General features: G+C 37.0%; 1 protein-coding gene across 1 annotated transcript in view; it reads left to right on the top strand.

Annotated features, from left to right (window-relative positions):
- The window catches only part of fam20ca (FAM20C golgi associated secretory pathway kinase a), a 72108-nt gene extending 62607 nt beyond the window's left edge, over window positions 1-9501 (top strand). The window contains exons 9-10 of the mRNA XM_082185625.1: window positions 3488-3547; window positions 4653-9501. Of these exons, the coding sequence (XP_082041751.1) occupies window positions 3488-3547; window positions 4653-4917 (325 nt within the window). The 3' untranslated portion in view covers window positions 4918-9501. The remainder of the gene's footprint in view (window positions 1-3487; window positions 3548-4652) is intronic.
- The last annotated feature ends 5623 nt before the right edge of the window (window positions 9502-15124 follow it).

The following is a 15124-nucleotide window of genomic DNA, read 5'->3' as shown; positions in this document are numbered from 1 at the left end:
AATTTGCTGTGTTCTTCATATTCTAACTTTTATGACTTCTGAAAATTTAAACAAGTTTTAGACCCTGCATATCATGCATGTGATTTCCCTGAATCCATTGAACATCATACTGGACTTACTGGTATGTTGGAAATTGGCTATTGGGGTTTTTAGCATCTTTACCGTTATGAAAAAGAAGTACACTTTAGCATACTTTCACTGTTAACCCTAATGCTCAAAATAATTAATTGGTTTGAGTGGAGTAAACTTAAACAAATTAGTTTTAAAAAGTATTTAGAACTTTCTTTTTCTTTTCAGTTCACAAACTGAATTTCTACTTCCCAGCATGCTTTGCCGTGACACTCAAAACGGAGAGTAAATGCTAAAATTAAGTGTTCTATAATGTGTGTTTTTTGTGTGCAAGATTAATGTTAAGTGTGAGATTTAGTAGTGTTTAATGTTTAGCTATGCTAATTTAGAAGAGTTTCTGTTATTTTGGATTTTTGGGAGGGGTTACAGTACCATCATGGTGATGAGTGGAGCATGAGCTTGGTTTGAGAACAGATATATGTCAAATGTTTCATATTGCCATTCTCATTCAGCAATAGCTATGCTATTAGCAAGTTAGAATTTACTTTATTTAACTAGTTTAAGCTTGGCAAGTTTCCACTACTAAAATATTTAAGTTGAGATTACATGATAATTTAATTTAAAGTCCCTTTGTGGTGAAAATCAACATCATTGCTGAGTATGTTCAGTCTCAAAAACACGGTTTGAAATCGCTGGTGTTTCTGACGTCACAAACTACCTTGTAACCAATCAGATCAACGTGTGATCGTCAACCAGTGGATCTCTGAGCTGGTGTGAGTGAGTGGAGGCGGGGCTCATTTGCATATTGCATAAATTGCATAGAACCGCGTATACTAAATGAGGCAAGGGTGTAGAGTTACGTTCAAGCTTTGGTGATCAAAGATGAATTTTAAGGGATACAATTATTGACTACAGCAGGGGGACTTACTCAAATGTATGAATTAGCTAACTAAAATATTTCAAATTAAGAGCAATTAAAATGTATGAGTAGCCTACAAAATAAAAATCTGCCAGTTCTGCTTAAACTTTGAATTTATTAACTGAATGTAATGTTTTTGTAAACTTAATTGCATGATAATTGCAATAGTTGCACTTTTTGTAACCCACTTGAGTAGGACATAATTACATCTTTATATAACTCATAATTACTTCTATTGTTTTTGAAATATGGTTAAAGTTACTAACAAGCATTTATGGTGAACTAAAATATACTTTAATGTCATTTTAATTGAAACTTGTATGTCATGTATTTAAATATATTTGTAATTACACATTTTTAATGATGAATGCAATTCAGAACATTTAAAAGATATTAACTTTAAACTGTCGATAACACACTACAGTTAAAATTATAATCAAGTACTCTTTAGTATGTGCTTTAGTATGCTGGTCAACACGTCAAAATAAGTGTACTTCTTTAAAGCATGACAGAAGATTATTAAAATTATATAAAATGTACTTTTAAATTCAAACTCTTAAAGGTGCAGTGTGTAATATTGACAGCTAGTGGTTGAAATAGGCACTGCAGTCCAAATTCAAAATATTGGAGGGGGTTGTTTCTCCCGCCCCCTCCTCCTCAGACTCAATGCTCACGCAGGTTGCCAGATAGAGGACATGTAACAGGAATGAGCACAATTGACAATGAATAGTGACGAGCCTTACACTATAAGTTGATGAGTTGATCTATCCGTGTTTTAATATGCCTCTAATCATTTTAGATGAATGCCGAGGTTTTTTAGGTCGGGTAGAATCTGCAATCTATGACCTAGTATTTTTACTGGCTTCCATGGCTATATGTGACCCTGGATTACAAAACCAGTCACATGTCGCACGCGTATATATTTGTGGCAATAGCCAACAATACATTATATGGGTCAAAATTATCGATTTTTCTTTTATGGCAAAAATCAGTAGGATATTAAGTAAAGATCACGTTCCATGAAGATATTTTGTACATTTCCTACCGTAAATACATAAAACATTTATTTTTGTGAGTGAATGCAGCACAATCACCAACATAAATGGACAACTTTAAAGGCGATTTTATCAATGTTTAGATTTTTTTGCATCTTCTGATTCCAGATTTTCAAGTAGTTGAATCTCGGCCAAATATTGTCCTATCCTAACAAATCATACGTCAATGGAAAGCTTATTTATTCAGCTTTCAGATAATGTATAAATCTCAATTTAAAAAATTGACCAATGTGACTGGTTTTGTGGTCCAGGGTCACATATAGCAAAAATAAATAAATTGTGTTTTCCGCTTTTTTGTGAAAAATTTCCAAATTCACAATTTCACTGTGTTTACCTCCAACTAGCAACCCGGGTGTCGAAATACTATTGGGTAAATTGACAGTGGGCGGATTCACACATAAAAAAAAAAAAACATACATTCCGACACGAAACTCACATTTTAAAGTAGAATAACTGGCTGTCGCATTGTTTGTCAGAGAAACGAGTATGTGAACTCAGGCCCCGTCCACACTACTGCGTTTTCGTTTAGAAACGGAGAATTAAAACGAATACGATCTCCGTCCACACCAGCGTTTTAGCTGCGTATTAGAATTGATCTCCGTCCACATTAAAACGACTGAAAACGCGGATCACGTGACCATTCACCAACACTGGGCATGCGCGTGCCGGTGTAAACACAACTTCATTGATAAAATGATCTCACCATGCGCTGGTTCTTCCCGGGTTAACCCAAACCCGACGCTCCATGTACGGTCGGTACCGCCGCTGCACATGGGAATTGTCACAGATCGGTCGAATGATAGCTTGCCTCCGGCGCATGTAAGCAGTTATAGCATTGTAAAATGCAGAATTTACTTGCACAAAAGCTGCTAGCAAAGTTATTACGCCATGACTGATGACACCCAATCATAGAGCCTCTACTACGTCATCGTTTCTAAAGTCCTCCGTTTTGACCCGTCCAGACTAAAACGCCCTCCGGAGATTCAAAACGAAAAACGGGTCGGCAGCGTTTCTAAACTTCTCCGTTTTGGGTCTCCGTTTTTGCCGTTTTAGTGTGGACGGGAGGTGCAAACGTAGCAAAAGGTCTCCGTTTTTAAACGAAAACGCAGTAGTGTGGACGGGGCCTTAGCATGTTCCTTAAATATCAAAAAAAAAAAAAAAGTGCTTTAGTACAGTAAAAAAAATACATACAGCACCTTTAATTTGACTTAAAAAAAAAACATTTTTTAAAAGTAAAACATAGCCATGAAAGAGTGTTGTCTTTAAACTTAAGTCGCCTTTTATTTTACTAACATTATCTGCAAGTACAGTTTTTGTTTTGTTTTTGTTTTTTTTAAGATTTGAAGTACACTACAAGCACACATTCAAAAGAATTAAGGGCACTTCACCATTTAAAAATATAAAATATCAGACATTCGACTTCTGTTTCTTTCTAACCCCTCAGATTTGGAAAGCATTCACATGATGAAATGTCCATCCTGGTCCCGTTGACTCAGTGCTGCAGGTAAGATTGTTTTTCTCCTCTTTGAGACATCTCTTGAATTGAGGCAATAGCTTCCCAACCGAGAGAGTGACTGCAGTGCAGTAATTCACTATAGCACTGACACAAACACATCCTGCCGTCTGCTGTGCTCTGTAACTGTGGCTATATCCTTTATTACACATATACATTTATTTCCTGTGGCTGATGTTTTCTTGTTAGAACAATCTATATTAATGGTTGCAAAAAAACTTGCATACTTCATACTTCTACTATGTACCGTAAGCTGCTATAGACCACTTTGTTGCTAACAATTTGTCAGCATGTGGCATGATTTAATATTCCAAGGGGCCGTTCACACAGAACAGAAGTTTTTTCATCACACCGCACTACTTTTTCATTGATTTTTTTATGTAAACGTGCTAGATGGATGTCTGACCTTTTAAAAAATGCGTCTTTGAACTTAAAAAAAAAAGAATCTTGAGCCTGTTTTTTTTTTTCCTATTTCGTTTTTAAAGTGTTATAAAACTTTTTTCTACATAACAAAGGTTTACTGTTAAAAAATATTAGTAATTGTGTGATATTCCATAAAAATAAAGTTTTGTTATTATTAGTGTTATTAGTAGTAGTAGTAGTCGTCGTAGTAGTTGTAGTAGTAGTAGTAATAGTGTGTATCTGATGATAGTTTTAATGAAATGTAATCCAGGTCCAGGGCTTTCAGGAAAACTGCAGATTGGCTTTTGACTACAACATGCCCAGTGCATTATGGGTGTTAAAGTTTTCCTACCTATTTGGCAATATTGGCAATATATGTTTTCAGGTAGCACAGATTCAATTTTTTATATATTTTTTTTTTGCCTTTCTGCCGCAAAAAAAAAAAAAAAAAAAATTATTGAAAGCCCATATTGCCAGCTGTGAATTACTTTTAAGTGTACCGCCCTACTTTTGATATTTTAATCCAAATTTTTCATCCACATTAGACTGTAAACTCTTTAAACATTTTTCTGACTGGATTCTGCAATTCCGTCTGTTTAAAGCTCTATATACTGTACTATACAAATTAGAATGCTGTAACTTCACCATAGTTGTACCTATAGTCTTTCTCTCTCTCTCATACACACACACACAGAGTGAAGAGGTCGACGTACCTGCGGCTACAGCTGTTGGCTAAAGAGGAGTTCCAGCTGAGTTCACTAATGGAGGAATCGCTACTGCAGGACCAGCTGGCGCCCATCCTCATCCAGCCCCACCTAGAGGCCATGGACCGTCGCCTGCGCCTGGTGCTCAAGGTGCTGGCCGACTGCGTGGAGAAAGAAGGTTTCTCATCAGTGGTGGAGAACGACCTGAATGGACAGCCCTCCTCGCACCACCACCAGGCGCACGGAGGGAGGTAGTGAGGCCTGAACCTCGACCCCTGTCAGTCAGTTCCCCACCATGAGCCCCACCGAGGCTTGTGCTCGAGTCACACTCTGAATTCAGTGAATTCCACGACTAGCCACCAATGCCTCTGAGGAGCCAACCTATTCTGTGTGTAGATGCGTGATACGGATGTACAGAGACACAGCTATCAGAGGAACGCTGGGATGAAAAAGATATTTGGTTTCTGGATGCTGTTGCTCGGAGCTGAAGTACATATTTCTTTCTGCTGCATCCTTATTTGTTTGACAAGTCATGCTTCTATAATTTAATACATTTTTGAGTTGCAGAGTGTACAGAAGACTTTACAGAAGGGACCAAAGTTGGAACAGAGATCTATATATTCAAATACACAACTGTTATTTACTTTGCTCATTTAGGTCTTTGACATAAGGGCACGTAAACGAGCTTTAATGACAGTGCTGCAGTGCAGTGCTACTGTGCAAGGACACTCAGACACATCCTCCTCTGTGCGTTCACAATTCCACATCATTTCCTGCCATCTGAACTAAGCCATCGTTTAAATCTCACATCGTGCCATCAAGCCTTCAGTCATTCGGCACATTATTTAGGGAAATTCAGAGGTGAAGTGCACGCTTCATTTAAGTTTATTCAGTGGTGAAGCACGTGTTTAAACATCTCCATGGAGAAAGAGAGAATGACGCTGATTGGTTGTTCAGGTGTATTATTCCCGCAGTCAGTGTCTCCCATCTCAGGCCCCATGCTCTCTCTTAATCAGAACCTTAAGGACGAGCTGACGCTGTGCTAGCGGAAGTTTATTATGTTGTTAGTTGTACTTCACGCCGCACCTATCTTGTGTCTCATCTGGCAGAGCGATTTCAGCGGTTGATTATAGAGTAGGGCACAGGCTTGAGGGAATGAAACAAACCAATCAAACATGTAGGGGAACTGACACTGTGTCCTGACTATAACCCTGTTTACACCTGGTATTAAGATGCGTTTTGGTCAATCGGATCACATGTAGACGAGGGAGACGCATTCCTGTTTACACCTGGTGTTTTAATCAGTCTCCTTTGAGGGGAGGGTCTATGGGCAAGGCTTTTTCTGATCTTTCGCTCTAATATTGAACGTGAAAGGAGACTAGGGAAAGCGATACAGAGAGCAGCAGCTTTCATTTCTGCTCTGATACCCTCAAAAATATGCCGAACGCCGTGGGATTGTGTTAGAATCAGGACTGGTAAGACAACACTGTGCTTGTTAAATTTTTTCACCTTCAAATAAAGCTAATGATTTCAGACGGCAAAGTTGAAATCCCATCTGGCTCGTGCTCTTCAACAACACACCCTGTAATGTTTATGCATTAGGTCAGTATGCGGAGATTAGACGGTATTTTGTGGCTGTTCGAACACATTCGAGTACATGAGCGTTTACACTACGAAAGCAATCTGGTCCAAGGCGTTTTGGACTACCCCTGGAAATGGTCGAAAGTGGACAAGCTCAAAACGTTTTAGACCCTTTGGCCACTTGTGATCGGATCGACGAAAACAAATCTTAATACCAGGTGTAAAAAGTCCATAATATCAGTTTTTGTCCTAACCAGTTGAGAACATGACATGTGACAAGACATTTTGGTTGGTTTGTGTTTCTTTTGAGTCTGTTTCTTTTAGCGAACTAGCACTGGTCCTAAATCCTGCTCCACAAAACTGTGTATTATGCGCTCCATTCACAGTCAAATATAGGTTATTCATATTTGATATCTCTGATCTCTGATTCTCCTGTTAGTTTTGCAGGTGTTGCATTGTCTATAAAGATGTGTCCTGGAAATCAAATTGGGGAGGTTACATGATGATACGCAGTGCAAGCATTTGCTGTCCTGCGATTGCTGTCAGAGATGATCAATCATAGTGTTTTACATAGTGTTTCCTGAGAACCCGGGAACTTTGACTCGTTAATGCATTTTAGTAACTTATAATTGAATGTTTAGCATTAACTGTGTGCATCTCCCTGTGTGCCACCATGCTTGTGTGATCATACACCCATATCTATGTGCACGAAGTTAGAAGTTGGAAGAGCCGGTCTATTGCACTTTTCCAAGTAAGACATTGGAATATTCGACTTTGCAGGTTAAGGGAATTCATAAATGTTCTGGGGTCGGATTCACAAAAATGTTTTTAAGAAAGAAAGGTATTTCTTAACCCCTTCCCCATCAGCATTTACTAAAAAAGTTGTCAGCCAGCACATTTCAAACAAAAAGCTGAGAAAAGTGCATGTTTACGTAGTTTATGTAGATCTTCTTCTTCACTTGTTTTTGGATCCGGAGATGCTGTACTATTTCGAGAAGATCCATAACGGCTCACCCTACCTTATAACAGTGAAAACATGGATTGCCGGAAAAACTCATCAATGGCAGGGAAAGAAAAAAGAAAGTGGTTTTCTTTTTTTTTCCTTAAGAAAACCACAAGATTTGATGTTATCTGATTGTATACCGGTTATTACCGAAGATTTGCTGATCAACTCTATGAAAAACGACTGGTTTGACGGGAGTTTAGCACACTGCATTACAATTTTTAATGTGCCGTGTATTTTAAAAAGAGACTGTCTCGAGATAGAGCCGTCTGCTTCATTCATTCGTACTCTCTCTTGAGTGAATGCATCCTGTGAAGGGCATTGACTGAATTTTCCGGCTTTCCGTGTTTTCACTGTTATACGGTAGGGGGCGCTATTACACATCTTCTAAAAAAGTACTGAATCTCCTGATTGTAAGCAGATGCATTATGTCAAATAATGCAATCATCAACATTAAACAGCATATAAATCAAAACTGCTGTTTCTGCTGATGTTACCGAATGAATGAAATGTCGACCCAGGACGAGGTATAGCACAGTGAAGCTTTAGGGGTGTTGATGGACTCAATCTACTCCATCTGTGTTTTGATCATCGTTCTGAAACCGATCTGGATGTAGTCTTTGACAAAAATGCAATTTTCTCAGCTTTTTGCTCAAAAGGTTTCTTTTTTTCATGAAACTTGTCCATATTCAAATGTTGATTAAAAAAAAGAATGCATGAAGCTAGATTTTTTTATTATTATTTTTTAAGCAGAGGCTCTGTTCTTTCTTTTAATGCATTGCATGTTTAGTTATTTATACAACAAAATATTCTGGGGGGCTATAACATTTTTGTGAAAATTATCAAAGACTGTATGTTGGCGTTGGCTGGCAACTCTTTTCAAAAACGCTGGCGGGGAAAGAGTTAAGAGGCTTTAAGAGCTTTAAGAGGTTATTTACAATGATTTATAAGAAGAGTTTTATATTAAGGAATTCCAATTCTTCAAGTTTTCTCTTTAGAACAATCTTAAGAAAAATAAAGAACACTCTTAAACAGGCTCTTATGTAGAATTCAGAAACTCTTGTGATGAGCGACACCGGTGGCCGTTAAGTGAACTGCAGCAACTTATTGCTCATGATTGGACTCGTGCACAAGTAGCCTAACGTACAAGAGACTGAACGTGATTAAAGGCCCCGATATTCTCACAGCAAAGTTATTTTTCAATTGAATGTGTCATTGAACGGTAGAGAGGCTCTTGGGAGCATGTAATCGTCACATCCTTTTGGATTTTCCCGGAAAAAAACGACCCGAGTCTGAAGGTTTTCATAGACAACGTAGGAAGTCGGGGAATTTCGTTACAAGCTGTTCACACGGTGGCAATAAGAAAGAGATTAAAACATGAAAATTCTGACATAAAGCCCCTTTAAAAGAAGCGTTTATGGGAGCACAAAATTGTCTGTTTTGTGAATCTGGCCCCTAAATAGCAAATTACTTGCTGCTGGAAAGTGGTTAGGACATGGTGTAATGGTGATAGATCATTTTATTTTTCAGCATTAGTCACATATTTTCAGCAGAAAAGTTACTATTGCATTGCTCTGTATAAAACAAGTTTTCAGTGCTCACTTATTTTGTATTGTGTAAACTACAGCCAAAAAGGCAATAGAGTGCCTTTAATCTTTCTAGCAGTGGTAATCGCCACTTCCAGTCTCATTCATTCACTCATATTCATGCCATAACATTGTCTCTAAATGAAACCTTTTTAGTCAGTCATGTGTGTTGTATGTTAAAAGCTCACATTGCTATTTATTAAGAGAGAGTGCATTTGTGAGGAAATCTTGTGGGGTTTTAGGTTATATTTTGCATTTGAGATTATTTTCGTGCTTTAAATGAAGTCCCTGTTCCTGACAGACATTATAAAGATGATTTGATAATCTGACTGCTGACAATACGGCTGAATCTTTTAAGAGGGGCCACGTGTGTTTTGTGTTTAACCCCAGTGCCTGTGCAATGCTCAAGAAACTTGAATGTTTTGGGATTATTCACAAACTGACCTTTTAGTGGCCCATGGCCTGGTCTCAGAGGTGGGTTTTTTTTTTTTTTTTCTAGTGGGCAGTGAGGAATTATGGGATGGTCAAGGCTTCTATTAGCCAAACAGAATCAAAAAACGTTCCCAATACTCTCAGTGTTTCTGTAAATATCTGTACGATAAATACGACACGTTGATCCAAGAGGCTGTTTTTAGAGCAAAAAAAAAAAAAATGCATCAGTTTTCTTTTCATCTCGTAAGCATTGTTACTGTGAAGATCTGTTTGCAAAATGATAAAAGTGTGCAATAAATCAAGCTATGTTGTTGAACTCTTTTATGTGTAAAACGCAAAGCAAATACAGATTGTGAAAGATCAAAAACTTAAATAAATGTTCCGGGTTCAATACAGGTAAAACCACGTCACATGCTGTGACTTCTCAATCTTTTATTGGTCACACATCTTCTCGTGATGCGAATTCACAGGTTTCGTTTCCGGTCATTCGTATGGCTATAAATGGAAGTTTCCCTTTGAAGGGCAAGACAGGTATTAAAAGCAGACATGAAGTATGAATATTTTTGTTGAAGTGCATCTATTATTCTGTAATTATTTCTTAAAAGTATATTTTGTACTTGCAGATAATATAATGCTAATAAAATAAAAGGCCACTTAAGTGCACTTAAAGAGAGCACACTTTCAAGATTGTTTCTTAACACACTTAAGTAGACTTTTAAAACGTGCACTTTATAATGTCAAATTAAACGTTTTTCTTTAAAGTACATTTTAAATCATTATGTTTTAATCATTTGCCATGCTTTAAAGAAGTGCACTTATTTTGATGTGTTGACTTGCATACTTGTAAAGTAACTGATTATAATTTTAACTGTAGTGTGTTAATACATTACAAGTTAATATACTGTACATTTATTAAAGTGCAACTTCATTATTGCAAATTAATTAAATGTTTAAATACATGTTGAAATGACATTAAACTTTAATTTAATGCTTGTCAGTAGTATACATTCAGCAGTAACTTTAACCACATTTCATTCAAAGACAATAGAAGTAATTCAATTGCATATACTGTAAATATTAAGTCAGTCAAAACTCAACTGATTAATTTAATATAAATTTAACCCCAAGTACATTTTTATTTAATTGTAAATAACATGCTGTGTCTGAAGAAAAAAAAAGAAAAAAAACATTTCATTCAGTTCACACTTATATTCTTTTGAAAGTATATTATTTCTGTAATTACTTTTTTTAAGATTATGCTAAAATGTACTTCTTTTCACAAAGGGTTAAAGACAAAACTGTTATACTTGGACTTTTCTGTGTGTGAACAGTCCCTTTCTGATATCCTTGGGCATATCATGCAAGTTCATGTCAGGACTTTGTAGTGTAATTATGTTTGCTCCATAGACTTCCATTGTAAATGCATGATGATAAATACATTTTTGTTTGTTTTTACAAACAGAGGGACTAACTGAGAGTGTAACTTGTATGTGGTACTAGAGCTTAACCGGTATCCTTTATGATTTCATATACATATAATACATCTCAGTCTATGAAGAAAATATAGTGGCTGCATTTAAATGTCTTAAACTCACAACCACTTGACTATCTGTAAATGAACCCTGAAAGCAGGCAGATATATCAGCTCTGTGCTTCTTCAGATATGTGCGGCTGCTCTCTTACTCTGACATTCTGCCAGGTCATTTACAGACATACATTTAGAGCCGATACATAATACCCCTCTAATCCGTAAACCCTCTATCTCTCACACCCATATCCTGCGTTTTTCACTTCTATTGCGTTATAATCGTTCACATGCAGAGGCAGATACAGGACACGCAGGAATGTCACTGTGACCTTAAAGTAAAAACCTTCCTGTCGGCACCAGAAATGAAGTTCAAGTCTGCAATTACATCAGTTGGTGTCTGTCACCATTTGATAAAGAACTAAATGGACTTTTTTATAAATGTCACAAAAAAAAAGCATGAAATATTATAATAGCACACTATTATAACCCTTTTTTTTTTTTTTTACATTATATGGAGGTCAATGAAGACCATCTACTGTACCATTCTTCAAAATATCTTCTTTTGTGTTCAGCAGAAGAAAGAAACTCATACAGGTTTGGAACAACATGAGGGTGAGTAAATGATGCCAGAATTTTCATTTTTAGGTGAACGATCCCTTTAATGTTATGTTTACTCAACAACGATGCACTTTTTCGCGTACAGACGACAACGTTGTCAAATGATCCCTGTTCCCACGGACCCGCGAAAACGAGTGAAAACGCTGTTTTATTCATGCCAGGCCAGTAGTAGGCGATGTCAATTTGTAAAGAAACACTACGCGCCTATGGACTGAACACGTAATACGCATAAGATAGACGCCACTTTTTTCACAAATTCACGTTTTTATAGTTTACACGAAAACGAAAACAGTATCGTATTCAAAAACTTCAAACTTTGAAACACGTTTGCATTTTCAGGTCCCCACAACACCGTTGTGATGCAAATTATCAGACAGAACGGATAAAAAGTATTACGTTTTTACTTTGAAAACTGTTGTGTAAACGGACCCTAAGATGTATATTTGAATTTCCATCCATTTAGATGAAGTTTTAACACAAACTAATTGCGTAGTGTATTTGTCAGTCATACATAAACGAATAGTGTTGGGGAAAGTTACTTTTTGAATGCATTGTAATAGTGCGTTACTCCCTAAAAAAAAAGTAACTAATTGTGTTACTTAGTTACTTTTTATGGAATAATGTGTTACGTTACTTTTGCGTTACATTTTCTCACCTAGATGGCTTATACTTGTTCTATTTTTGGCAAATGTTAAGGACCTTTCACACCAAAAGTGAAATGAATAAGCCTCAGGCTGAAGGAAATGCAAATTCGCACCTGTACAGTAGAGGGCGCCGCTCATACAAACCTTTCTGCTGTTCTGGATCACAGAAGATTAGGATGCAGGAGAAGTAAATTTTACACATTTACTTCAACAATATGAAATGCAAATATGGTGTTTAACTAAAGTCAGTTTTACTTATGGCTGAATTGGATCATCAAAGATCAGTGGTAAAGACATTGGTTAATAAAGTGAGATTAAATACATAAAGTATATTTGTGTTATGTAAAGTCCCCCTGTGGTGAAAATCAAGCTTTTAATGTTGTTTATATGTCTATGTGGTGTTTTTAATGTGCTTTAAGACAAAACGTGCAAATTCATAAGTCGACACCATTGCTGAGTATTTTCTCCTTAAAACTGCAGTGAACCAAAGACAGTCTTAAAAACACGGTTTGAAATCGCTGGTGTTTCTGACGTCACAAACTACCTTGTAACCAATCAGATCAACGTGTGATCGTCAACGATCACAAAACACAGTTTGGAAAATGGATTCATGATGTACTTGCTTATATCAATTTTGTTCATTTTTAACACAAAAAAAGTTACAGACAGCAGTTTTGCATTGGCTTAGAATCAGCACAAATCTGTTCATTGTAAAATGATTCAGTCATAAAGTATGAACACTGTGGAGCAAGCAAGATTCATTAGTTTCAATTGTAAGAGAATGAAAAAAATTGGATTGATTGATGGCAATAACCCTGGTTTAAAACACACTCAGTACAATTACAGAAATCTTGTCTGTTTCATTAATGCATGATTGACAAATATGCAATTCAAATATATAAATCTTAAATGTATCGGCTGGTTTCCCAGATTAAACTGCATGTTTGAGGTGTTTTAAAACTGAAAGCAACTTGCACTGACACATCTTAAAATAAATCAGTGCCATTGTTTTGTCTCAAGATTCACACAAGTAATGTTTTTTTTTTTAGGCACGTTTATAAAAGCTACTTAAATGTCCTAATTGAACTAAGACCCTAACTAATCTAAGCCCTGTCTGTGAAACTAGGCCTATATGTAAGGGGCTGTTTACACCTGGCCACTTAATGTGTTTTCTCAGATCGGATAGCTATCTGATTTATCAAAACGATTCCATTTACACCTGGTCACATAAATGTGTTTTTGCGAAACGGATTTAAATCCGATCTTCAATTCCCGCGCTATATGCAGATTTAATGGAGTGTACGTCACCGAAAGCAAAAGAAATGAGCTGCATTTTATTGATCATCAGCTAAAATTTCAAAGACCGCAATAAAAGAGAGCGGCAACAGCCCTGGTAAGATCATTTCGTTTCTTAAGAATTTACTTTTAATGATGATGATTGTGTGTTAAGCGTCTACGACTTACTTTCACTTTGATTTGCGATAGTTTGCACGTTGGCTTAATGAATAGATGCTCAGCTTCTCATCTGAGGTGATGCGTGTTCCAGTAGCGTCGTCATATCTGGCTATAACATTATATAGCCTATAACACGCTCTCACACGTTTATTTTTTTAGCATTTTTGGGAGGAGTACAATTTACATATGTGGTTTCAACAACCAGATGCATTTACACTTGTCCAGTTTCGTCAGGAATGCGGCCCAGACCACCTACTGAAGTGGTTTGAGCGATCGGATTCAAATCCGTCTCGAATGCGTTTCGGAGGGCATTTACACCTGGTCTTTTCACGATCGGATAGCTATCCGATCTGAGAAAACGCATGAAGTGGCCAGGTGTAAACAGCCCCTAAGTGTATCAGAAGCAGCAGGGCGTGCAATTTATTACTTGACCACTGGATGGCAGCAACTACCAAGTAATGTCCCTGAAATGCTGTGTTACCGTAGCACACAATTACTTGATACACAATGCTATAGGATGCTATGTGAAACATGACAGGCTTTCTTCTCACTGCTTTACATTAAAGCGCCCGCAGATGCTGTTGTTTCGGCTTAGTTATTCCTTCATAAAGCCAACTCATCCTCAGCCTTTCGTGTGAGGAGTAGCCTACAAGTAGGAGGTGTTTCATGTCGTGAAACGGACCCCTGTAAACCCGCGTCCCGCTGAAAGGATTAGACGACATGATGACGGAAGAAAACTGCGGTCTCCAGGCAACAGCTTGTGGCGCACTGAGGCAATATCTCATGTAAACAAAACTGAGATGTCAATGTCGCATTCATTCCCTATTGCTTAACAGCAGGTTGCATTTCAAAGGGGGAAAAGCCTTTTTCACATTTCCTCTGAAATTAAAAAGCTCTACCTGCAATATCCAAACTCTCAAAGCTGATATTTCGCACAGAAGGGCGTACTGAAAGAGACTTGCATTAGATTTCGACTTAGCCATTTAGGATTGAAATTGAAATGTCTCTATCCACATGTCATTCATAAAGGTCATTAGCAATATGCGGCCCTGCTCACCCTATAATTGCATTTTCCAATATAAGATCTAAATTACTTTTGCAGGGCAGCGAATTTGAATTTCCCTGTCTAGTACAGATTAAATTTCACAAGGAGTGTTATTTTGAAGAGTTTAGTGAATTTAGTACGAATGGGATTTGAGGGGTCTGATTTGGAGAGTGCATGCCGTGACTGTGAGAGATTAATATACAAATTATGTAAACAGGTCATGCATATTCATCAGACAGACAGGTGGCTTGATTGTGTAGTGTTTGATTAATATTACTTATGAGCTACATTTACATGTGTCATCAGCCCCAAGGGTGAATTTGCAAGCAATTGAACATATTTAGTTCTATTTATTCAAATCTAAGAACTGCATTTTTTCCCACTTTGGTAGAATTCACACTGAGTCAGGATTTACAGTATAATGCTTATGCAAATGAGTAATTCATAAGTATATAAAGTCACCATGTAATCAAAATTGACCATTCTTATTTGTTTACAGAATATTGCAGTGTTTTTTATAAATTATTTATCCGTTTATCCATTTTATATATATATTAATTATATATATTA

The sequence above is a fragment of the Leuciscus leuciscus genome, assembly GCF_965113295.1.
Source record: "Leuciscus leuciscus genome assembly, chromosome: 1".
NCBI lineage: Eukaryota > Metazoa > Chordata > Actinopteri > Cypriniformes > Leuciscidae > Leuciscus > Leuciscus leuciscus.
Note: the sequence above shows the minus strand (reverse complement) of the source record. Positions and strands in the feature narration are given on the sequence as shown.